This window comes from Schistocerca cancellata, chromosome 8, assembly GCF_023864275.1.
Source record: "Schistocerca cancellata isolate TAMUIC-IGC-003103 chromosome 8, iqSchCanc2.1, whole genome shotgun sequence".
Taxonomy (NCBI): Eukaryota; Metazoa; Arthropoda; class Insecta; order Orthoptera; family Acrididae; genus Schistocerca; species Schistocerca cancellata.
Genome location: NC_064633.1, coordinates 525922660 through 525948966, shown reverse-complemented (window position 1 = coordinate 525948966; position 26307 = coordinate 525922660). Strand labels below are relative to the sequence as shown.

Genomic DNA, 26307 nt, shown 5'->3' with positions numbered 1-26307 from the left:
CACACGAGCCTAGTTCAAGAGCAGATTTCTGTATCACATCCAATCTGTCACTCAGTATTATCCTGGCCTTGAATGAATTAATCAGCTACTGCGAGAAGACTATGACTTCCTAAGATCATGCCCTGAAAGTAGGTCCACTCTATCTGACGTTCTGTCTGTCACACCTACAATAGCTTTTTGTCACCCTCCAATTGCCACAATAGCCTTGTCACACCTTACACTCCTTCTGTCCCTATCTCCCTACCCTATCGTTTCTGTCCTTGTGACTTCTCTTGCCATAAGACTTGCCCTGTGCAGTCTCCTATCACCACCTGTTCCAGCACCGTAACAGGCAAAACATACTACCAAAGGGAGACACACCTGTGAAATGACATGTTGTATACCAACTGTTCTGTAAACACTGTTTGGGCTTTTACATGAGCATGATTACCACCATCTTGTCAGTTAAGTGTAACGGGCATAGACAGAGGGAACACACAATATCCTAATGCAGAGCATCCTCTGCAACTTAACAGTCATGACCTAGGTGCCTGCTACACCACACGTGCCATCTGGATTCTACCTGCAGACACCATTTCTTCAGAACTCCGCAGATGGGAACTGGCACTACATCATGTCCTTGGTTCTCGCCACCCACCTGGCCTTAATTTATGTTAATTTCTCTGGTATCAGCATTTCCTTCACAGTAACTATTCCTGTCTTCATTTCCTTTCAGTTTTCTTTGTCATTTTCTGACCTGTCTATTATCTGCCACTCCCCCACCTTCCACCTCCCACATACAATGCATAAAGCTTTCTACTCTCAACTTGTGCATGATGTTTTGGCAGTAATCTCTATCTTGTGTATTATCCTATCTTTCACCATTAAACTCTTTGGTTTTTAAATCTCATCTGGTGCAGTCCCCAACAATCCGTCTTTCTTACTCATCCTGTTAGAGAGTCCCTAACTATCAGTCTTTTTCTTCTCATCCTGTCCAGTAAGTCTCTCCTGGCCTGTTGTTTTGGGCGACTTTTCCAAATTCTACCCCTTTTCCTGATCCTCAACTGTCTTTTCCCTTCACCCCTCTTCCTTCCCCTTCAACCCTTCTGCCAGAAGAAGGAGCCACTGGCTCCAAAAGTTTGCAAACTTTAATACCTTTATGTGTGTGTTCTCCTGCCTCTTGGTGGGTGGATTTTTTTATCAATCCAATTACACTATATTTTCAAAAATTGATTATTTTCATTGATATATTTAGGACTAATATGTATCATGTTGCTTGTTATATTAAAGTTTTACCTCTTCCTTGTTAGCCTTACTCAAGAATAAATACACAGAATTGTTACATGCAATATGTATATCTGTACAGTTGAGTTTGATTTGATTTAATTAGGAAGGCAGAACAACAGTGGACTTAATCCTCTGTTGCCCACAATGAAACTATGTATATTATGCAGTTTTTCTCCCAGTCATTCTAGTAAAGCCAGCCAGAACTCCTGAGGAGTACCGGGATACCCTTTACTGGGCCTTTGTTAGACACAATCTCTTAAGGAACTTGTGATCTAAATATTTTGTGCCCTTTGGTTTCCAGTGCTTCACATTAGAGGTGGTGCAGTTTCATCCCTTGCACCACATTGTCTGCACTTAGAGGCTTCTTTCTCTACTCCCATTATGTGTAGATGTTTCTTGAAGTTCCTGTGGTCAGTCACATTTACCATACATGCATTTAATCTGCCTTCTATTCAAGTCCTGGAATGCATAGAACTTCTCTTTATCATGAGCTTGCCAAGTTCTAAATTCTGCCTTCTGATAGACCTACACAGTTAATATTTTATCATCACCTCAGGGATAGTTAGGACAGGTTCCAGTCCAACAAATGAGATTGTTGCCCCTGTCCTGGCTAGCCTATCAGCCAGACACCCATAGCAGACTTGCCTTGTTGCTATCCTCTGGTCTCTTAAGGGATTCATGGCATTCTGCAATGAACTTTGATCTCATTCCAGGGGCTGATAGATATTTCAGAGCTGCTTGGCCATCTAAATACTGGAGTTAATCAATGATGTTGAACTGATAATATTAACTACAAATGAAATGCTTCAGCATTAAAGGAATGTATGTTGATATTAAATTACATAAAAAAATAATTAAACAAAGAAAAGGAAAACCACTCCTGAGAATCAGAAAATAAAAAAGTGCAAAGATTTTTTAATTATCAACAGTTTTCAGAGACAATGTGAAAGAAAACCCCCTGTTCTACATAGACAGATAAAACATTTCAATTTTTAAATGAAATCAGCAGGAAAAAAAATCAATTATTCTTTTTTATTTATTACGTACCTGCAACAAAAATAAGCTACAGCATCATTGTCTTAACAAAATATATAGTACATGTACAGTTGATAACACAATTGGAGAAAAATATTGTGGTTTGTGTTCATGACAAAATGAGCTCATGAAGTTAATATTCCAAGAATGGTGATAGCAAGAGAAAGTATACTTTGTAAATGTGGACATACTGTCACAGCCCCCTTTGCCAGTCGTTGCCACAAATCGTGTTATAAGATAACACACTCACCAGTCAAGCATAAACTGTACATTGTTGTGCTCACCGAAACACTGTGTGTTATAAGTTTTTGAAAATAGCCACAAGTTGCACTTAGTATTTTTTTATTTACCAGTTTCACCTCTACAAAAGAAGAGCATCATTAGAATGAAAAGTATAAATTAAGATAATACAGGAAACTTACACTGACGTTTCTGGCTGACAGCACTAAAGATCAAACTGGCTGTACTGTAGTACTTAAACTTTGAATGTAAAGTACAGTAGTAAATGATGACACTGACAGTGCCAAAGATTAAACTGACTGTACAACAGTCCTTTTAATGCCCACGGTACAGTGTATCAAAAGATTAATTACAACGGCATAAAACGTAATGTCAATGTAAATTCTCCATATTATCTCAATTTGTATCTCTGACTTCGATTACACTATTTTTCATTTGAAGAGTTAAAATCATCATCATCATCATCATCATCATCATCATCATCATGGACAGTTTCCAGCCACTGGCTGGGTCTGTCGGGAACACAAGCCTCTCCATCGTGTTCTGTCTTTCCACCATTCCCCCTCTTCCACCTTCGTCCAGTTCTCTCCTCTTCTCATCACACATTCCTTCACTCCTTTCACCCATCTATCCCTTGGTCTTCCACTGGGCCTCTTCCCCTCCAGTTGCAGATCAAACATCCTCTTTGGAATTCTTCCCTCATCCATTCTCTTCATGTGTCCATACCACTGCAGTCTTGATTTTTCTATCCTGTCCTGTACTGGTTCCTCCTTTAGTCTTTCCCTCACATACACATTTCGCAATCTGTCTCGTCTTGTTACACCCAACCTGCTCCTCTGGAACTTCATTTCACTAGCCTGTATTCTACTTTTGTCGCTTTCGTGCATTACCCATGTCTCACTTCCGTATGCCAATATGGGGACAAAGTAGGTTCGGTATATAATTCCCTTGGATTTCTGTGGCACCTCCTTGCTCCAAATAAGCCCCCTAATGCATTTGTAGAACTGCCCTGCTTTTCTGCACCTTTCATTTATTTCCATTGCGTTTCCCCCCTTACTTTCAATCACACTTCCCAGGTACTTTAAGTTCTCTACCACTTGTAGTTTTTCCCCTCCACAAGTTATATCCACATTTGGCCTATTCTTCTTCCTTGTTGTGACGATTATTTCACTTTTCTTTGCAGAGAAATGCATTCCATATTGTGCTGCCGTTGCCTCCCATGCATCTAACTGCTCTTGCACCTCCTTCTCGCAATTTCCCCATAATATCAGGTCATCGGCAAAAAGCACTGCTTTCATTTTATGATCTCCAATTGCATCTGATACTTGCTGTAGGATTTCATCCATAACAATAATAAACAATAAAGGCGAAAGTGCACTTCCCTGTCGCAGCCCATTTTCCAGCTTGAACCATGCAGTACGTTCCCTCCCCACTTTCACACAACTCTCACTTCCCTCATATATTTTTCTGACTTTTCGTGTTATCTCTTCATCTATCCCTTTTGCGTTCAGCACATCCCAGAGCTTGTCCCTACAGATACTGTCATACGCCTTCTCAATATCCAAAAAGGCCATGATTAAGTCCTTCCCGTACTCCTAGTGCCTCTCCTGCAGTTGCCTTACCGCAAATATGAGGTCCGTTGTTGATCTTCCCGGTCTGAATCCGTACTGCTCCTCTTGCAGTCTACTTTCAATACTGCTTCTTATTCTCTTCTCCAGGATCTTTTCATAGATTTTTCCACAGTGGCATAGCAGGGTGATTCCTCTGTAGTTCTCACATCTCCTTTTATCCCCTTTCTTGAAGATCGGAAGACTTAAAATACTAAACAAAAAAAATACTAAGTGCGACTTTTGGCTGTTTTCAAAACTTGGTTTCAACAAGTGCACACCATACAGAAAATGCCTGTGCTGTTAAAACTGTGTGTTATGTTACGATTGCTGCTATGAGTGTCTTAATAATTTTATGAGATGATGTGAACATTTACTGCCCTAGGATGAGAGCCTTTCATCTCTAAATGTATTGCTGTGTTATGTGAACACTGCTGTAGAGTGTGCTGAATACTACTAAGCTGCGATAAGTGAATATTACGACTTCTATCTCATATACACAGAAATGGACAAAAATATTAAATAGTTATCACATAACAGATATGCAATAAGAAACACTGGGAATAAGAAACACTGGGCAGTTACATGTGATATGTACTTACTTCAAGTTGAAGTCCTTGAAGTTTATGTTCCCCGCCACGTGGGCACTGGAGGAGACATTGATGATGCGTGCATTGACGCCTCTCGAGTGCCCACCTACCTTCAGCTGTGGCAGCAGTAGGTGTGTGAGCAGGCAGTGACCCAAGTAATTGACGGCAAAATGTGATTCATATCCATCTTCTGTCAGTGAGAACGGCACGAACATAATGCCAGCTGAAACCACAGACGCAAAGATTCTTTTAGACATGACACTATATGGTAAGTATCACTATCTTTTTCAATACAGACTTTACAGCTTTCTAGTTTTACACAAATAACATCACTGGCCCCAAATGTCCTCTGTGCATTTAAATTTGAAGGAGCAGAGTTTATCACTATGAGCTGTACTATTTTTAAAAAAATGCACCCCTTTTATTTAAATTTGGCCACCATGGTGCTGCATTCAGCAATCTGCATATGCATGTCAAGTACTTTTGCCTACTGGCTTATTACAGATGTCACAGTTTAAGCATTCATTCATTTGTAAACTTGTTTATGCCTATTTATAATGATTTAGTTAACTGAAAATCTTGCCAGATGTGGAATAATGAGCTGTGGCTCATTTTCTGTGGGCAAAATATGTGAAAGCTGTCAAAATTCATAGACAGATTGGTGAGGTTATATAAAAATGAAATAGCCATACGAATTTTCCTTATGAAGTGTGTAATGTCTGTTGGTCGGGTTTCATCCACAGTTCATTGAATACTCAATGAACTGTGGATGAGGCCCAACCAACAGGAATTACATGCATTGATCAAAAATGATAGTGCATTGAGAATGGCTAGTTTCTATCTGAAATCTGGATCTGCCAATAAAATTTCCAAAGTACGACTGATAGCTGAAATCTATTATTTACAAATGTACCAAAACATTTGTATAATAGCCTGTCACAGTTTAAGTAAGGGCAAAGCTTACAGTTGTCTCTTTAAAGAGGAACAATCGACAGCATAATGTACAAACTGAAGATAGATTTCGCAGAAAGACAATGACTGATGATAAAATCTTCTGAGTTATTAAGCCATGTCATATTCCTCTTCAATGATAGATGTTTCGATTCCTCTGGGACCTTATTCAGGATGGTCAAAGAGTGTTCAGCCGTTGTGGGAAATCAGAGGAATCCTGAAGAGGATCTCAGCAGAGGGATCAATCACTGATGAAGTTTGAAGAGGAATATGACATGGCCTAACAACTCAGAAGATCATATCACCAATGACAATGGGTGCAAAAGCCTGCAGACTTAGATGAGGATAGGCTGAGGTGGACTCAATACAATGCTCCATCATTCGCCCGAAACTGGAAGCCTCAATATGTAATTTTTACTTTGAGGTACACATTTATGCTGTCACAGCTACTGATACTTTAAAGCATATGCAAGTCACTGCCTAGTTTGTCTTTTTTCCAAAAAAGGGCTCTACATGACACTACCAGGCAATTTCATGGATGACCATCAGGTGACCTGTAGCCAGAACGAATTTTTACTCAGCGGCGAAGCATCTACTAATTTTAAACTTCCTGGCAGATTAAAACTGTGCGCTGAACTGGGATTCGAACCTGAGATATTGCCTTTATGGGGAAAGAGCTCTACTCACTGAGCTATCCAAGCAGAACTCATGACCTGCTCTCACGGATTCACATCCACCAGTACTTTTCTCCTACCTTCCAAAATCCTCAGAAGTTCTCCTGCATACCTTGCATGACAAACACTCCTAGAAGTAAGTTTATGGCAGAGAATTGGCTAACCCACAGCATGGGTTTTTTTCCAAAATTTCCACTTTGTAGTGGAGTATGTGTCAATTTCAAACTTCTTTCCAGCTTAAAACTGTGTGCTGGACTGGGAAAGGCAAAGGTCCCAGTTTCAAGGCCTGGTCGGGCATGAAGTTTTTATCTGCCAGAAAGTTTCACAAGATCTGTATCGCAACAAAAGAGAAATGCACATTAAGATACAGGGTTATTACAAATGATTGAAGCGATTTCACAGCTCTACAATAACTTTATTATTTGAGATATTTTCACAATGCTTTGCACACAAATACAAAAACTCGAAAAGTTTTTTTAGGCATTCACAAATGTTCGATATATGCCCCTTTAGTGATTCGGCAGACATCAAGCCGATAATCAAGTTCCTCCCACACTCAGCACAGCATGTCCCCATCAATGAGTTCGAAAGCATCGTTGATGCGAGCTCGCAGTTCTGGCACGAAGAAAAAGCAGCCGTAAACTTTAAACACAAACCACGTTAACTTTTGGTGAATTGCGAATTTGCTGCACGAATGCGTGAGAATTCTCTACCGCCCAGATTCGCACATTGTGTCTGTTCACTTCACCACTAAGAAAAAATGTTGCTTCATCACTGAAAACAAGTTTCACACTGAACGCATTCTCTTCCATGAGCTGTTGCAACCGCGCCGAAAATTCAATGCGTTTGACTTTGTCATCGGGTGTCAGGGCTTGTAGCAATTGTAAACGGTAAGGCTTCTGCTTTAGCCTTTTCCGTAAGATTTTCCAAACCGTCGGCTGTGGTACATTTAGCTCCCTGCTTGCTTTATTCGTCGACTTCCGCGGGCTACGCGTGAAACTTGCCCACACGCGTTCAACCGTTTCTTCGCTCACTGCAGGCCGACCCGTTTATTTCCCCTTACAGAGGCATCCAGAAGCTTTAAACTGCACATACCATCGCCGAATGGAGTTAGCAGTTGGTGGATCTTTGTTGAACTTCGTCCTGAAGTGTCGTTGCACTGTTATGACTCACTGATGTGAGTGCATTTCAAGCACGACATATGCTTTCTCGGCTCCTGTCGCTATTTTGTCTCACTGCGCTCTTGAGCGCTCTGGCGGCTGAAACCTGAAGTGCGGCTTCAGCCGAACAAAACTTTATGAGTTTTTCTATGTATCTGTAGTGTGTTGTGACCATATGTCAATGAATGGAGCTACAGTGAATTTATGAAATCGCTTCAATCATTTGTAATAGCCCTGTGTATACCTAGTATCACATTCACCAAGCTTTCTTCAAAATGAACTGTTACATTTTTCTCTTGGTTTGCTTATATGCTTCGTTATACAATGTAGTACGTACGATAGTGTAAGGACTACAATTATATTTTACACTTTCATGCATTTTGCATAATTTAACTAGTTTCATGCATTCATCATTGCGTGGATTACAGCTGCTTTCCAATGCTTGCCAGCAGTTATAACTGGTATCTCTAGGCAGTTCCGTAAGTTATGTAGCATCCTGATAATGTTACTAAACAGTACTGATCATGTCATTTTAGAAGACTCATTAAAACTTTTGCATTAATTAAGTTTCTTTTTCGTTTTCTACATATTAGACAGATTAGAAGTTACTCTATCATATAATGTAAATCACTCTTTTAGGTTAGCAGAGCATTTAGATCAATGCCTTGAGTTGATAGCAAGGCCTGTGTCAAATCATGTGTTTTTCCTGTCTACTATATCTTGTTTGTGGCCCTCTGAGGCCAGTTCAGTTTCCTGCTAGGTTCAGCACAGTACAGAAATACAAGTTGTTGTTGGCTGGAAGGTACAGCCAAGTATAATGAGAAGACAGCTCACTGTGGCTCAGTATTTCCTTATTATATAACGACAGTATGTGTACTTCATGGTATTTTATCATGTGGGTACACGTGGAGTTACAGGCCAATAACTGTTGCAATATGTTCATATATGTATAAGGATCAACAAGGTCCAAGACACTTTTCAGTGTTCAAATGTGAACAAAGATTATTTTATCTTATAGTGATCAGTACATATTTAAATATGTGCAATTCCTTGTATTTAAGGTCACTAGAAGGTAAGCCATGAATACAACGAGTACTGATAAAGCATTTGTTGGGGCTGCACATTTTCTGGATTCTGACTAAGATAAACTCATGCTGCAGTGTATTACTTTGGCAAGCCAGTAAAGAAGTTGGCACAGAAAAGAAAGAAAGAAAGGGAAAAAAAACTATGCAATCTCACATTTATTTGTATCGAAAAGCAACACCACAACTGCAAGATGTGTGTGCCGCTCTGAAATTCTAGATTTGCATATTTTACTGTTCGCATCACTTTTGCATAGTCTTTCACCAGTTTTATCAACACCCATTTGCACTGTGAAATTTCAAACATTCATGAGTACTAATTATCAACCTTCAGCTTAAACTTATTTGTGCTCTTTCAAAATTTGGGAATGGTAGACCTATTCTCTTTCAAGACAATCTTTCTCTAATTTCACTGTATAGTTACAAGACCAATACATTTTTTTGAAAATTTTTGCACACTTACAAAGCTGTATTTTTGTAAGTTACCAGTAAGACTATTTTTGGATAACTTCCTTTGTGGCAAATCAGCATTTTTGATCCTCAGTTACTGCCAAAGAACAGATCATCCAAAATTTCAATATGGATTAACACAAACAAAAGTGATTTTTGAGAATTTGTGGAAGTTACCATTTTCTACATCTAGATCTACATCCATACTTTGCAAACCACCAAAAAGTGCATGGCTGAGGGCACATCCCATTGTCCCAGTTAGGACAGCTCACCAAGATATGGGCCACTGTCAGCCGGACACCGCACTGACACTGAGGCGGGTCATCACGGCACAGGAGGTAGCAGTGCGTAACCCAAGCATGGCCAGTGCAGATCCGACAGAACCACAGAGTCCCTGTGAAAGGCCCGCATGGAGGTCTTCCACACATTCGTAGTGTCCTTAATGGCACACAGTTTGTTCTGCACACTGAGGTTATGCCATTTTGTCCCCCAAATCCGCAAAACCTTGTGGCGTAGTACTGAACACAGGTCAGATGCAGAGAAGCCGATCTCCATTAGCAGTTTTCGTATAGCCTGCTTGGCCAGCCTGTCAGCAAGTTCATTGCCTGAGATTCCGACATGACCTGTGGTCCAGACAAACACCATTGAACGACTGGAATGTTCCAGGGCATAGATGGACTCCTGGATGGTCACTACCAAAGTATGACGAGGGTGGCACTGGTTGATAGCTTGTAGGCTGCTCAAGGAGTCAGTACACAGAAGAAACGACTCCCCAGAGCATGAACGGATGTGCTCAAGAGCACAAGATATGGCCACCAGCTCAGCAGTGAAAACACTGCAGCCATCGGGCAAGGAATGCTGTTCAATATTTCCTCCAAGCATGGACATACACATAGCAGATGTGATTATCAGCCATTGAGCCATCAGTATAAACCACTAAATGGCCGCAGTACATGTCCAGAATTAAGAGGAAGAGGCAGTGGAGAGCTACGGGGTTAACCGAGTTCCTAGGGCCATGTGAAAGGTCGAGGCGAGGCCGCAGCCTAGGTGTATACCATGGAGGTGTGCGAGAATGGACATCAAGTATAGGTGGTAAAGGCAAGGACTCCAGTTCAGAAAGAAGGGATCGGTCACAAACTGCAATTGGAAGCCCTGACCTGGGCTGCCGATGCGGGAGTTCCACTGTGGGTGGGAAAAGGGGACAGTAATTCAGATGTACAGGAGAACTACAAATGTGTGCAATGTAACTGGCCAGCAGTTGTGCACGCCTAACCTGCAATGGAGGGACTCCAGCTGCCACCAGGATGCTGGTCACTAGACTCATCCTAAAAGCTACCGTCGCTAGGCAAATGCCACAGTGGTGCAATGGGTCAAGTAAATGCAACGCTGAGGGCATTGTTGAACCATAAACCAGACTCCCATAGTCAAGGCAGAATTGAAAAAGGGCTCTGTAGAGCTGCTGCAGTGTAGAGCGATCTGCACCCCAGTTGGTGTTGCTCAGGCAGTGGAGGGTATTGAGGTGCTGCCAGCACTTTCACTTAAGCTGATGAAGGTGAGGAAGCCAAGTCAATCGGGTGTCGAAAACCAGTCCTAAGAATCGATATGTCTCCACTACTGTGAGTGGATCGTCATTAAGGTAAAGTTCTCGTTCTGGATGAACGATATAACGCTGACACAAGTACATAATACACGACTTCGCGACTGAAAACTGAAAGCTGTGGGCTACAGCCCATAACTGCACCTAGCGGATGGCCCCTTGTAGGCGCCATTCAGCAACACCAGTAATGTTGGAGCATTACGAAATGCAGAAGTCGTCTGCATACAGAGAAGGTGAGACAGACAGCTCTATATCTGCTGCTAAACCATTAATGGCCACTAAAAATAGTGGTACACTCAATACAGAGCCCTGTGGAGCTCCATTCTCCTGGATATGGGTGGAACTATGGGAGGCACCAACTTGAACATGGAAAGTACGAAGTGATAGGAAATTTTGGATAAAAATCAGGAGCGGGCCTCTGAGACCCCACTCCGATAATGTTGCAAGGCTATGATGTTTCCAGGTCGTGTCACACGCTTTTCATAAATCAAAAGAGATGGCACTCAGGTGTTGGTGTCTGGAAAAGGCTGTTCAGATGGCAGCCTCGAGGGACACAAGATAATCATTGGTAGAGCAAGCCTGGCGAAAGCCGCCTGACATAAAGCCAGTAAGCCACGTGACTCCAGGACCCGACCCAACCCAACCGCCGACACACCATACGTTCCAGCAGCTTACAGAGAATGTTGGTGAGGCTGATGGGCTGATAGCTATCCACATCAAGTGGGTTTTTACTGGGTTTGAGCACTGGAATGATGCTGCTCTCAACGCCATTGCGATGGAAAGACACCATCGCACCAAACCCGGTTGAAGATGACGAGGAGATGTCGCTTGTAGTCAGATGAGAGATATTTAATCACCTGACTGTGGATCCGATCTGCGATCGAGGGGGGGTGGGGGGGGTGGGGGGGGGTGGGGGGTAGTTCTCTGACACAGAGGCTCAAGCATAGTCCTCAGCAAAATCCTTGGCAATTGCGATTGTAACACAAATTTTATGTTAACACCAGGAACACCTGTTGGGATCTGGTACCCAAAAACATGTTTGATTTTCTTTTTTTGTTTTAGAGCGCGCAACTACTAAGGTCATTAGTGCCCAGTCACAAATGTTAGTGCACTAACAGCGTAAAAAAATGCAAGGGGGCAACACCAGAAAGTATTTACAAAGACACAGAGAAACAAAATACAAGAGTTAGATCGTTTTGGACAAGTCCGTCAATGTAATAAAACTGAGGACACGAGCAGCTGCTCGAGTGTCATCAGTTAAAAGTTCCTGTAAGGTAGACGGCAGACACAGGACAACACGAGAGTGAATAAATCGGGGCCAGGACAATAAAACACGACACACCGTCAAGGGATGACCACAGGGGCACTGCGGGTCGGGGTCACTGGACAACAGGTAGTGGTGGCTAAATCGGCAATGCCCAATCCTCAACCTGGCCAAAATGACCTCTCGCTGGGAAGGGCGTGAGGAGGTCGTCCAAGCAGTCGGGATCGGTTTGATGGCCCTAAGCTTATTTTCACGGAGAGAAGACCAAGCCTCATACCACAATGATGAAACAGCGCCGACAAAGAACCCCACGAACATCAGTTGATGGGACACAAAAGGAAGCTGTCCGAGGAAGGAGGACAGCAGCCTTGACCGCAGCATCAGCATCTTCGTTCCCAGGCACACCAACGTGGCCAGGAATCCACAAAAAACAAAAAAAGGACACGAGCGCTGGTATTAGCTAGCGACTGAAGGGACCGTTGAATTCGTTGCACGAGAGGGTGGTCCGAATATGAGTCGTGGAGACTCTGAATGGCGCTCAAAGAATCAGAGCAGATGGCATACGGAGAATGACGATGGCGGCGGATACACTGAACAGCCTGATAGAGAGCAAAAAGCTCAGCTGTAAAGCTTGAACACTGGTCAAGGAGCCAGTATTGAAAGGTATCACCCCCCATGACAAAGGCACATCCGACGCCAGCAGTAGTCTTGGAGCCATCTGTGTAAATAAAGACGTTATTAGTAAGCCTCGAATGAAGTTTGACAAACCTCTAGTGGTATATCGAATCCGCAGTCCTCTCCTTTGGGAGAGAGTTCAAGGTGAATGTGAACCTGAGCCTGGAGCCAAGGTGGCGTCGGGCTCTCACCCACTCAAAAAGTCGTAGGGAGGGTAAAATCAAGTTGCTGAAGCAGGCGACGAAAGCAAACTCAAGGAGTTAAGAGGGCAGAGACATACAGCCCTTATTGGCGGTCGAGAGAGTCGTCAAAGAAGGAGAAATATGACGGGTGGGCGGGCACTGACATCAGCCGGCAGGTGTACTGACAAAGGAACATATTGCGCCGGTAGTTTAGCGGTAATTCGGCAGCTTCAGCATACAGACTCAACAGGGCTGGTGTACAATGCTCCAGTCGCCAGACGTAACCCCCGATCGTGGATAGGGTTTAGACGGCGTAAGATGGACGGCCGGGCAGAAGTGTAGACAAAACTCCCATAATCCAGCTTTGATCGGACAATGGACCGATATAAGCGAAGCAGGACCATTCGATCTGCTCCCCATGACGTACCGCTGAGAACACTCAGGACATATACGGAACAGGTACAGTGAGAAGCCAAGTAAGACACATGTGGAGACCAGCAAAGTTTCCTGTCAAATGTAAGACCTAAAAATTTAGTTGTCTCCACGAATGGGAGAGCAACGGGACCGAGATGTAAGGATGGTGGAAGAAATTGTGTGTGTGAAATTCTGGCGTTACAAACAGTTTTCTCACCAGAAAAACGGAAACAGTTAGCGACACTCCAGCAATATAGATGGTCTAGATAACGCTGAAGACAGCGCTCCAGGAAACATGTTCTCTGAGCACGGCAGTAGATCGTAAAGTCGTCCACGAAAAGGGAGCCTGAAACGTCAGCTGGAAGGCAATCCATTATTGGATTGATAGCTATGGCAAAAAGAGCCACACTCAAAACGAAGCCCTGGGGCACACCATTCTCTTGGCGAAAGGCATCTGACAAAACAGAACCCACACATACCCTGAACATTCGATCCATTAAAAACACATTAATAAAAAGAGGGAGGCGACCGCGAAGGCCCCAAGTGTGCATGGTGCGGAGAATGCCCGCCCTCCAACAGGTGTCGTAAGCCTTCTCCAAATCGAAGAACACAGCCACCGTCTGGCGCTTACGCAAAAAGTTGTTAATAATGAAGGTCGACAAGGTAAGTAGGTAGTCAACAGCAGACCGGCGCCTACGAAAGCCACATTGGACATTGGTAAGGAGGCGCCGAGATTCAAGAAGCCAAAGCAATCGAGAATTTACCATGCGCTCCATCACCTTGCAGACGCAGCTGGTAAGGGAGATGGGGCAATAACTGGAAGGAAGGTATTTGCCCTTTCCCGGTTTGGGTATGAGAACAATAATTGGTTCACACCAGCGTGTGGGAACATGACATTCAGTCCAGATGCGATTATAGGCGCGAAGAAGAAAGCCTTTACCTGCAGGAGAAAGGTTCTTCAGCATCTGAATATGGATACCATCGGGCCTTGGAGCAAAGGATCGGGACCGGGCGAGTGCACTTTCGAGTTCCCGCGCGGTGGAGGCAGCATTGTAACTTTCATGATTCAAAGACTGGAAAGAAAGTGGCCGTGCCTCCTCTGCTTGTTTTCAGGGGAGGAAGGCAGAGTGGTAATGGGCAGAGCTCGAAACCTCCGTGAGAAAAGTGTCCGAAGGCATCTGAGACATCCTCAGGATCCACAAGGACTTCATTCGCTACAGTCATGCCAGAAATCGGGGAGTGGACCTTGGTGCCAGATAGCTGGCACAGGCCACCCCAGACAACCGAAGGAGGAGTAAAACTGTTGAATGAGCTGGTGAAAGCCACCGAGCAAGCCTTTTTGCTTTCTTAGGTAACACGACAATATTGTGCACAGAAAAGCACGTTGCCGAGCCCGAATAGCGTCGCTGCATGCTGTAGTCCACCAGGGGACTGGGACTCGACGTGAAGAAGAGGAAGTACGAGGGATGGAATATTCAGCAGCAGTGAGAATAACGTCTGTGAGGTATGCGACCTGACTATTGCAGCTGGAGAAGTTTTGATCATGGAAGGTCGCCATGGAGGTGAAAAGCCCCCCAGTCAGCTTTGAAGATGTTCCAGCTAGTGGAACGGGGAGAAGGTGTGTGATGCAGGAGATGGATTACGCAGGGGAAATGGTTGCTCGAGTACGTGTCAGACAGAGCATACCACTCGAACCAACGTGCAAGTTGGATAGTGGGAATAGGTATGCGTTGCGTCTGAAAGGAAGGTAGATGCACCGATATTTAAGCAGACTAAATTGAGGTGGTTAAAAAGGTCTGCCAAAAGGGAGCCTTTCGGGCAGGATGCTGGAGAGCCCCAAAGGGGATGGTGGGCATTAAAGTCTCCACTCAACAAAAATGGTGTAGGAAGCGGATCAAGCAGTTGTATCATGTCTGCCCTAGTAAAGGCAGATGATGATAGAGTGTTAACAGAACAAATGGAAAATGTGAAAGTGGGGAGAGTAATTCGGACGGCAGCTGCCGGCAGATCTGTGTGCAATGTGATTAGATCATAGTAGACATCATCCCGAACCAGCAACATGACCCCTCCATGAGCCGGAATACCGGCCACAGGGGGTAGGTCAAAACGCACGGTGGTACAGTGTGCCAGGTCAATAAGATCGCATGGGCATAACTTTGTTTTTTTTTAGACCTACGACAAGCAGGCAGTGCATTTGAAGGAGCTATTTTAGTTCCTGTCTGTTAGACAGAATGCCGCGAATATTCCATTGAAGAAGTGCCATTATGAAAACGAAAAGAAAAAGAAGAAACCACCTCGATGGCCACTGAGGGCCTGGCTTCGAGGGAGCACCGCTGCTGCAATCGATAGGTGGTGAGTCATGGTCCATCAACTCAACAGTTGCGTCTGCACCTTCCTGAGCTGGTCAGGAGGGACAGCTTCCTCTGCTGGTGAGAGGCCAGATGAGCGGCTACCAGCTGTGTGGTCTGGCGAAACTGAAGATAGCCGGGGACGGCAACCGCTGGGTGGCGCAGGAGAAGAAACACACCTCGGCGGAAATGGAGAACTCTTTTTTTTTTTCTATGAGCCTTCTTTGAAGAATTACATTTTGTCAAAAGAACAGTTGATGGCTGTGAAGTTTGTGTACAGAAGAAACCTTTGCGTGTCTGTTCTTTTTTGAAGGTCCGAGCATCTGATTTAGAGGTCCTCGTCTTAGCAGCAGCAGATTATGTTTGAGCCTTAGGGTTGGTGGGAGGAAGAGGAGACGCTGATCAGGCGATCTTAGCACAGGCTGATCTGATGACCGATTGCTAAATGTTAGATCGCATGTCTGTGTAGCTACCTCCCTGGTAGGCCGAGGAGAGGCAAGAACAGTACTGCATTGACCTGCCGGAAGCACAGTGGGCTTTCTGCTATTGAATAACTTGCGAGCAGCCTAGGTCGACACCTTCTCTTTTACTCGAAGTTCCTGTATATTTTTCTCATCTTTGTAGACGGGGCAGTCGCGAGAGGAGGCAGCATGGTCGCCCATACAGTTGATGCAACAAGGGGACGGAGGCCGACAGTCACCCTCATGGGCGTCCCTGCCACAGGTAACACATTTAGCCGCACTGTAACAAGACTGCCATGTATGTTTAAACCACTGACATTGGTAACACCTTGTAGGGCTGGGTACATATGCCCGAACAGAAATGATCTCATAACCCGCTTTAATTCATGAAGGCAGTTGCACATTGTCGAATGTCAGGAAAATGGTTCAGTTCGGTATGAGATCCTTGTCGACCCTTTTCACGACCTGATGGACGGCCGTCACTCCCTGATCAGAGAGGAAAGACAGAATCTCCTCATCAGTTAGTCCATCGAGTGACCTGGTATACACCATGCCATGCAACAAATTCAAGGTGCGGTGGGCCTCCACCCGTACAGGAAATTTGTGTAGGACAGGGGCTCGAAGTAATTTTTGGGCCTGGAAGGCACTCTCTGTCTCCAACAGCAAGGTACCGTTGCGCAACTGAGTACAAGATTTCACTGGCCCTGCAATCACATCTACACCCTTCTGAATGACTAAAGGGTTGACTGTTGAGAAATCGTGACCACCAGATCTTGTAACAACAAGAAACTTTAGTGCTGGTGGTAGAATTTTCGGAGCAGGAGTTTAATCTAGCTTTCTTTTTTGGGCAGAAGACAGGGAAGAAGAAGAGAAATCCATTGCGGATGAATCCCCCATGATAGCCAGTGTCTCCGATGGCGCGCTCCTTCCTTGTGGGGGCCTTCTCAGAGGGCACTCCCACCTTAGGTGATTGTCCACACCTCAGGTCACACCTCCCGAGAAACGGATGGAGGGACCAATCGGCACGTTTGGAAGATAACAGCACAGGCAATCACCCCTCCCTGGGCCAGGCCTTTACCAGGGGGTACGTGCGTGCCTTACTTGTCTACCCGTCACCGGCTACGTATGCGAACACATGGGTCAGCCTTCAACACGCACAGGGAGGAAAGAAGAGAGGAACGAGAGAGAGGGATAGATGGATAGAAGAAAGAATCTCAAACACCGAAGCGGAGAATAAGACATGGTAAAGAAGACAAGGAGAATAGGGCAAGGAGAATGAGGCAGAGATAGAAGTAAGGGCATGAAAGCAAGGAGACGAGGTAACGTAGGGAAAGACCAATAGAGGAAGAAAGTGTGAGGATGGAGAAAAAACAAAGGAAACAGGATCCTGGAGTTTTCAAACGTCCGTCTCCGGACAAAGGCTTGATACATTACTCCCAAGAAGAGAGAGTGTGAAGGGGAGGTGGGGGGGGGGGGGGATTGGGGACGAGGAGGGATGGGGAAGGGGGTTAGGGCAGCCCATTGAGGAAGGAGAACTGCACTAGATCGGGGCCCGTGCTCACCACGCACGTATCCACAAAAGAGTTGTGGACCCCCTGGGGGGAAACAAGTTTGATCCTTGCCGAGACTTGGGAAGGTGATGTATGGCACCCAATGGTCGAGACACATCTCGACCAACACTCCTGCTTCTGTCGTCTGATAAGTTGGTGAACGCAGGCACAGCAGTTTAAAGGCTATGAGGTGCTCCAGGGAAGGATGCTGCTTATGCTGTTGTAGAGCTCACCAATGCACCTTAATTGCTTCAAAGACTTCTCGCAAGCACCAAGGGACCACCTTTCGCCGGGATCATGTTTTCTGCCACAGAAAGGACTGTTGTAGTCACCTGCTCAACCATCATGTCAACGTTCCCATGTCGTGGAGTGTTAAAAGCTCCCAAAAGTATGAAAGGTTAGGGAGTCAATTACTCAGTTCAGCTAATACATTCAGGGATTTGCACCATCTGGAGGAAGATATACATTGCAGAGAGTTATTTCCTGTGTCATCCTTATTGTGACAGCCACAGCTTCAAGAGGGGTTTGAAGGGGCACAGTTTCACTAAAGACTGAGTTTAGAACATGAACACAAACTCCACCCGACTGTCTATTATAGTCACTACAGTTCCTGTAATATCCCTTATAGCCATGGAGGGCAGGGGTCCACATTGCTGGGAACCAGGTTTCCTGGAGGGCAATGCAGATAGCAGGTGTAAAGCTTAACAGTTGCTGTAGCTCAGCCAGGCGGTGGAAAAAACCGCCACAATTCCACTGGAGGATGATAATTATGAGACTGGGGAAGTCTCTGGGACTGAGGATGAGCGTGAAGCCTTATGACCAGCTGTTTTTGGGCTCTTCAGCAGGTGCAGGGTGTCTACGTGGACATGAAAAAAAAATTCCCGGATTTTTCCCGGATTTCCCGGTTAAAAACACAATTTCTCCCGGATGAAATTGCGTATAAAGCGGGTGAAAATACATCCGGGTTAAGTAACAGTATACTTTCCATCGGAGCTATAAAACGTATCAGTCCTTTGAACCGTAAAGGTCTTATACTGGCGGAGGACGTCCCACCACTTTAGGAAACGAAATCCTGGAAAAACAACGCGTTTGGAAAGTTGTTTGATGCGAGACAATTATTTTCGTACTGCGAAAGTATTTACACAAATTCCACAAATTACAGCACGGTAGCTTCCGAAACTCTAAAATAGAGATTGCGTTGAGCGATGCACTTTTGTCAGCCAGTCATAGCTCATGTCACGTGACCTCGCTAGCGAATGACGGCAGTTATTCAGAGCACGAGGCCTACGAGAAAGACAGGCCGCGGCGCGTACGTTACGAAGTTACGCCGAGCTCGCTCAACTCAGCTAAGTGCGTTTCTACACCCGTTAACTCGTAAGCAGATGTGTATGTATGAACGAGAATTGCACCGTCAATTGGCATCCACTGTTATTAGTCCTACAGTGATAGGAAGTCCGTAGGCGTACTAACAGGCTCTAATTTGGCAATTAAAATCGTGCCAAAATGATTATCAGTTGCGTAGAAAAGTCGAAGTGTTCTGGCATGAAGAGACTTGTGACATTGCTCAGTAATACATTATGCACATTTTTTTGAAGGTCAGTTACACTTTTTGGCATCGATTGCATAATTTTTTATCTATGAAAGAACAACATTAAACATGAAAACTAACCTGAAGCTCGGTCTTTTTTTAGCGTGTGTTACATGTTAAGTCATATCAAATACAAATGTGCCAGTAAAATTTTAAATAGTGGCATAAATGACTTATCTTCTGAGCTCCACATTTTTCAAATAGCTGATCCTCAAAGTGTTACGTTTTGAATGAGAGTTATAAAGCCCTGTGATTTAAGAAATTCACTGCACATTCTCACACGTAACATAAATCATCTTGCATGGAAATTTACTTTGAAAGTAACGCATCTCAAGCCACTAGTCGTAATATTTTCTGGTGATTGTTAGAAATTTAAACAGTTGTGACGTCACGCACATCGAATGCACGTTAGTTGTTACAGACGTACTGCATAATCTTCGACCTTAAAGCCTTTGACACTTTTCGGTGTCGGCAAACTGGTCTGTGCATTGTGTAAATTACCCATTTTCTATCCAACTAAACTTTTATTTTGGTGTTATTCTCTGATTTATGTTTCATTGCTGCAGTATTATTCAGCAGTAGTGGACTAAAGTTTTTTGTCAGCGTATCTGATCTTACTCGTCAAACCTACAAAACTAACTGAAATCTAAAACAATGAAAAATCCCGGAATTCTAAAAAATTCCCGGGTTTTTCCCGGATCTCCCGGGCCGTATACACCCTGAGGTGTCATCTTTCCCACTAGCAAAAACCTGGGAAGCGACCCCTTCCTAGCGAGCGGAGCAGAAGAAGACTTACACTTATTTGGTGAAGAAGTGGGGACTGACACCCCTGATGGAGGGGGGCAGGGCGGGGGTTTGCTCCCGAAGTAGGTCGTGCTGGAGCAATAGGGAGGGAAGTGCTCTCCACCATCAAGGGGGGCAGGTGTAGTGTTCTGGCTCTGAGAAGTGGCTGGGTTTGTCGGATCTGATGGGGCTAGAACTGTTGTAGCGGCAGCGGCTTAAGATGATGTCATACGTACAGGATGTAAGCGTTCTAATTTCCTCTTAGCCTCGGTGTAGGTCAGTCAGTCCAGCACCTTGTAGTCCACGATTTTCCTATTTTTTGAGAATCTTGCAGTCAGGCAAGCAAGGCAAATGGTGCTCTCTGCAGTTGACGCAGATGGGAGGCGGGTCACATGGAGTATTGGGTTGTGATGGACATCTGCAATCTTGACATGTGACACTGGAAGTACAGCGGGAATACATACGGCCGAATTTCCAGCATTTAAAGCACCGCATTGGGGGAGGGATATAGGGCTTTCATCACAGCAGTAGACCATCACCTTGACTTTCTCAGGTAATGTATCAATGTGTCCAAGATGAAGGCACCGGTGGCAACCTGATTATGCCTCAGACCCTGGTGGACACGCCAAATGAAATGTACACCTCACTGCTTTAAATTGGCGTGCAGCTCATTGTCAGCCTGCAGAAGAAGGTCCCTGTGAAATATGATACCCTGGATTATATTTAAGCTCTTATGGGGTGTGATGGTTACAGAAACATCTCCAGCTTGTCACAAGCGAGTAACACCTCTGACTGGGCAGAGAATGCTGTTTTGATCAAGACTGACCCGGATCTCATTTTGGACAAGCTCTCCACCTCCCCAAACTTGTCCTCTAAATGCTTAACAAAAAACTGAGGCTTCATTGATATTAAAGATTCCCCATCATCATTCAAACATACAATGTACTGGGGCAAATAAGAGCCACTGCCATTCTTAGCCCAACATTCCTCCCATGGTGTGGCCATGGAGGGGAACGATTTGGGGTCCTACTTCTGTGCATTGAATTGGGCCCATGAACACTTAGAGACTGCTGGTGTTTGACCACCAGCAAGAGATGATGTACTAAGCTTCATCGTGTGTCATCCACCCTGATGCCGCCCACTCTGACCAGGTGTCCTCCCCACGGGCACCACCCAGCCACAGCAAAAGCCACCTTGTAGGATGGCCATTGCTGGGAGTCCCGAAGCCTCAGGGGGATGGGCATCTGTCCCTTGGCATACGTGGGGAGTTAATGGTGCAGGCATCAGCAGAGCGATTCCTGTGTGGTCAGTGGGCTACAACCAACAGGGTACATGGCAGCACCACTAGAACGGACTGGCTGCCGTGCTGGATATCAGGTGCAACCAAACAAACAAGCCCATCATCATCATCATCATCATCATCATCATCATCATCATCATCATCATCATCATCATCATCATCATCTGTGTAGAATACGATAGTGCACAGTTGATGGGAAAATATGCACCCAGGAGGGTGACCTCACCCAACAGTTGGAGAATGAGCAGAAGTGCAGATCCACGTCGACAAAGGATGCGATTGGTCTCGGCGCACGATGGACATGTTGCACCGTGTAAGGCGCCCTTCCCCAATTGGCTCGCTCTTTGGGAAAATTTTGAAAAAATGGAGGTCAAACCCTACAGAGGACCATCACATAAAGGTCACAACAAGTGAGACTCCTTTTTGTCACCTCTTATGACAGGAAGGAATATCTCTGGCCTATTCTAACCCCCGACCTGCATGGGGAAGTCTGCCAGTTCAGTTTTTTCAGCATCACTGTAACTTTCTCCCTTTGATTAGAAATCTGACCATTCACGCTGCCCTTCTCTGTATACATCCAATATCCCCTGTTAGTCCTATTTGGTATGGGTCCCATACACTTTACAATATTGTAGAATGGATTGCATGAGTAATTCGTAAGTAATCTCTTTTGTAGACTGACTGCACTTCCCCAGTATTCTACCAATAAACTGAAGTCTACCATCTGCTCTCTATGACCTCTTGTGCATACTCCAATTTTTAGTAAATTGGCATTTGCAATTTTGTTACAGTAGCAGATATTCTAGCAAACATATTGTGTTTGCTCTAGTTTTCCCTTAAAGGAGAGTATACTACCCACATTTATCACAAATTAACTCCGTTTTCAAGTTTGCTAATAATTTTAACTAACGTAAAAAGTTTTCAGAAATTAGTAATTTTTACCGAAGGTTTTTCTGTTGCCTTAAGAGAAATCTCATTTTGTGTATATGCCCAAATCCTTATAGGGAATTAGTAATGTTTTTAACTGAACATGAGAGAGAATCAGCAGGCCTTGTTTGAAGCTATTTGTTCACTGTACTGTTAATACATATTGCACCAGCCAAATTGCAACCCCACTGTGAATGCTTTTTCGAGCAGAGCAACTGGAATTGCTGTGACTACTGTCAAACGATGGCTGCTGCTGTGGATTCATGTGTTGGAGCAGCTCTCAAGAGTTATGTACCTGTGATACTGTACAAAATTTACCTGAAATGCTATCCTCTCCTGTGGGTCCTGTCTCAATTGCAGAACGTACGGGATCTGTCACTACTCCCCCACTTGATTGCAAGTGGCACTTCAATGATAGACCTAGGTGTCCTGTACAGTGTGTATGGGTACCAGGGAGGACACCAAGTAGTATACCCATCTGCCAACAAGTTCAGGTGCAGTCTTTCACAGAAAATGAAAATGAGCCAGTACGACTCAGTTCACCTGTTTCGGGCAAACTCATAATGTATGGTGTCAATATGGGCCAAACACAATACCCTTTTAAGGGTAGGAGGCTATTAACCATCAGCAGCTGAAGTTTACGGTGAATGATGGTACCCCTTAGGGAAATGGCATCAATGGACAGGACAGTACGCTAGGTGCACTCAGTGTGTACACTTTGGGGCCATAATTCAACATTCTGAAAAAAATCTATTCCAGCAATCATCAACAGAACAGGGTGCAAACCAACTGCAGATTGTTGCGCATCTTGGAACAATTGAAGCCTGTTGTCTGGGCTCCGAAGTCATACTTTTATCATTCCAGTGACTGGCAGAGAAGGTTGAGAAGACCAGCCTTGCACATGGGGTTTCAATGAAGCTCACAATTTGCAGCATTATCCCCAGAACTGACCATGAACCCTTGGGTCTGAGTTGAAAAACTGAACCAGAGACTTTGACAGTTCTATGAAAAGCTATATTGCTATTTCCTGGACTTGTGACATAGGATTGAGAACTGTAGGGTGTCCCCCCCCCCCCCCCTAAATGAGTCACGTGTGCACTACACATCATAGGGTGCTACCCAGGTATCAGATCATGTGTGAGGTGCACACTAGGGTTTTTGGACTATATGACTCTCCATCCAGTCCAGATAATGACAGCTGTAGGAAACCCAGAATAATCAGTGTAAGATTGAGAGAAATGTTTCTCACAAGTGAAACTATTAAATTCCTAGTAGTTAACTGCTGAAGCATTTGCAACAAAGTGCCAGAGTTTCAAGTGTCCCTGTAAAGCTTACATAATACTAGGTACAGAAAACTGGTTGAAAGTTGACACCTGAAATTAAAGTGCTTATCAAAAGGATAGGCTAATGGGAAATCTAGGTAGTCTATTTGTTACAGTAGACAAGTAACTCAAATTCACCAAGACAGAAATTAAAGTTGCATGTGAGAATGTTTGGCAAGACTCAGTAGCAGGGTTGAGCATAAAATAATAATTGGATCCTTCTATCATCCACCAGTCATCTCCTGATGTAAGTGAAATCTTTAAAGCCTCAGTTCATTTGTATGTAAGTTCCGCAATCATACTATAATCATGGGTGGAGACTTTAATCATCCAACAATCAAGTGGGGAAAAATCAGTTTTGTTAGTGGTGGGCATAGTAAGACATCCTATGAAACATTACTAAATGCCTTCTCTGAAAATTACCTAGAACAGATAGTTCAGAACCCCACTCATGAAGGAATTATATTGGATTTAATGGCAACAAATAGACCTCACCTCTGAGGATATCCACGTTGAAACTGGTATCAGTGACCATGTGGCAACAATGATTGCCAAAGTAAAAAGCATAACTAAAATGAGCACAGAGACATCTATGTTCAGTGAACTAGATAAAAAAAAAAATCAGTAGTGTCATTTCTCAATGAGGAACTTTAAACTTTCAGAACAGGGTAGGAGTGTGTAAAGGAACAATAGCTGGCCATGCAATGGATAGATATATACCCAGTAGGACAATTCATAGTAGGAGGGACCCTCCATGATATACAGTCACTGTAAAGGAACTTCTAAAGAAACAGATTACTGCACGATAGGTGTAAAACAAAGCAAAGGGCTACAGAGAAAGATGCTGAATTAAATGTGTTTGGTTGTCAAGAGAGCAATGCATACATTCTCCAGTGACTACTATAACAGAATATTGTCAAATGATATTTCAAAAAATCCAAAGAAATTCTGGTCTTATGTAAAGGCTGTTAGTGGCACCAAAGTTAGTGTCCAGTCCCAAGTGAATGAGACAGGAACTGAAACTGAGGGTAGCAAAGCAAAAACTCAAATGCTTAGCCACATTTTCAAATGTTCCTTTGCAAAGGAAAACTGACGAGAATTGCCCCAATGTAATTCTTGTACCACTGAAAGATTAGTTAAATCAGTATTAGTGTCAGAGGTATTGAGAAAGAGCTGAAACTGTTAAATTTTAACAAAGCTCCAGTGCCCAATGGCATCCCTATCAGATTCTGTACTGAATTTTTAGCTGAATTAGCCTTTCTTCTAACTACAATCTATCATTGATTTCTTAAACAAAAAGCCTGCTCAGTACTTGGAAGAAAGCACAGATCACACTGTCTACAAGAAAGATAGTTGACGTGATCTACAAAACCACCGCCCAATATCCTTGACATTAATTTGTTGTAGAATCTGAGCCCACTAAATAAGGTATCTTGAACAGAATGACCTCCTTCATGCCAACCATCACGAATTCCAAAAAACATCAGTCTTGTTAAAGCCTATTCACATTTTTCTCGCATGACATAATGAAAGCCTTGGATACAGGCAGTCAGGTAGATGCAGACACTATTTCCAATATACATTTGACTCAGTACCACACCAATGCTTTTAAGTATGAGGGTATGAGGTATCAGGTGAAATTTGTGACTGGACTGAGGATTTTTTGGTATGGAGGATGTAGAAGGTTATCTTTGGTGGAGAGAAATTTTCAGACGTCGAAGTAACTTATAGTGTGCCCCACGGAAGTGTGTTGGGACCCTTGCTGTTCACATTTTATATTATCAACCTCACAGAAAATATTAATTAGAACCTCAGACCTTTTACAGATGATGCAATTATCTGTAATGGAGTACAGTCAATAAGAAGTTGGATAAATATCCAGTCAGATTGTGATAAGATTTTGAAGTGGTGCAGATATTGGCAACTTGCTTTAAATGTTCAGAAATGTAAACCTGCACACTTCACAAAGTGAAAAAACATAGTATGTTAATGACTGAAGTTGTGAAAGATTTTCCTTTATAAACTTCCTTCATACATTTAAAAACAAGAAAATAAGTTCATTTTTAAACTGTAGACACAGTCCAGTCCTCTTCCTACCTGATACAAGACTAGGATGTATGAGCATCCTGGCAGCACCACATTACCAGCTGTTAAATTTGTATACAATCAGAAAGTTGTAAAATATTTTGAAACTGAAGCATTCTTAATTATGACTATCATAACAAATTACATGAAGTGACGTCCCTACTCACCATTGTTAATAAGAAGATGTAAAGCAGGATGTTTCACAGTTACATTTGCAGCAAATTCCTTAATAGATTTAAAAGACGCCATGTCTAGTGTAAAACATTCTGCAGAACCACTAGTGACACCCAATGAACGGATTCTTTCAATTGTTCTTTCTCCAGCTTTTGTGTTTCTGCAGCCTAAAACCATTTGAAATTAATGATATTTTCATAAAAATTTAGTACAGAAACAGGTAACTAGTTGAGATTTTCCACTAGTTAGCCTTTTCAAAAATACTTATATCAGAATAGGCAATCTTAACATCAGTCATATGTCAGTATCAGACAATTTACTGAATTAAAACAAATTAAATACCAACTTCATGCTCATGGAATGAATATAACATTAGTAGCAGTAATGTAATATAATAATAATAATAATAATAATAATAATAATGTGCAATCAGAAGAGGAAGAAAACACAGTAATGGACTCAAACATCCCAGAGCAAACAAACAAAGACCAACACGCATCAATTAAACAATCAGAGGAAAACGAAATCTTAAGACAGCCACCAAAACAAGCACAAATAGAACATGAAGAGAGACACGTGTTA

At 43.6% G+C, this 26307-nt stretch overlaps 1 protein-coding gene across 1 annotated transcript in view; it reads right to left on the bottom strand.

The window, feature by feature from the left end:
* The window catches only part of LOC126094548 (dehydrogenase/reductase SDR family member on chromosome X), a 60305-nt gene that overhangs the window by 17694 nt on the left and 16304 nt on the right, over positions 1 to 26307 (bottom strand). The window contains exons 3-4 of the mRNA XM_049908981.1: positions 25719 to 25892; positions 4751 to 4961 (exon numbers count right to left, since the gene is read on the bottom strand). Coding sequence (XP_049764938.1) covers positions 4751 to 4961; positions 25719 to 25892 — 385 coding nt within the window. The remainder of the gene's footprint in view (positions 1 to 4750; positions 4962 to 25718; positions 25893 to 26307) is intronic.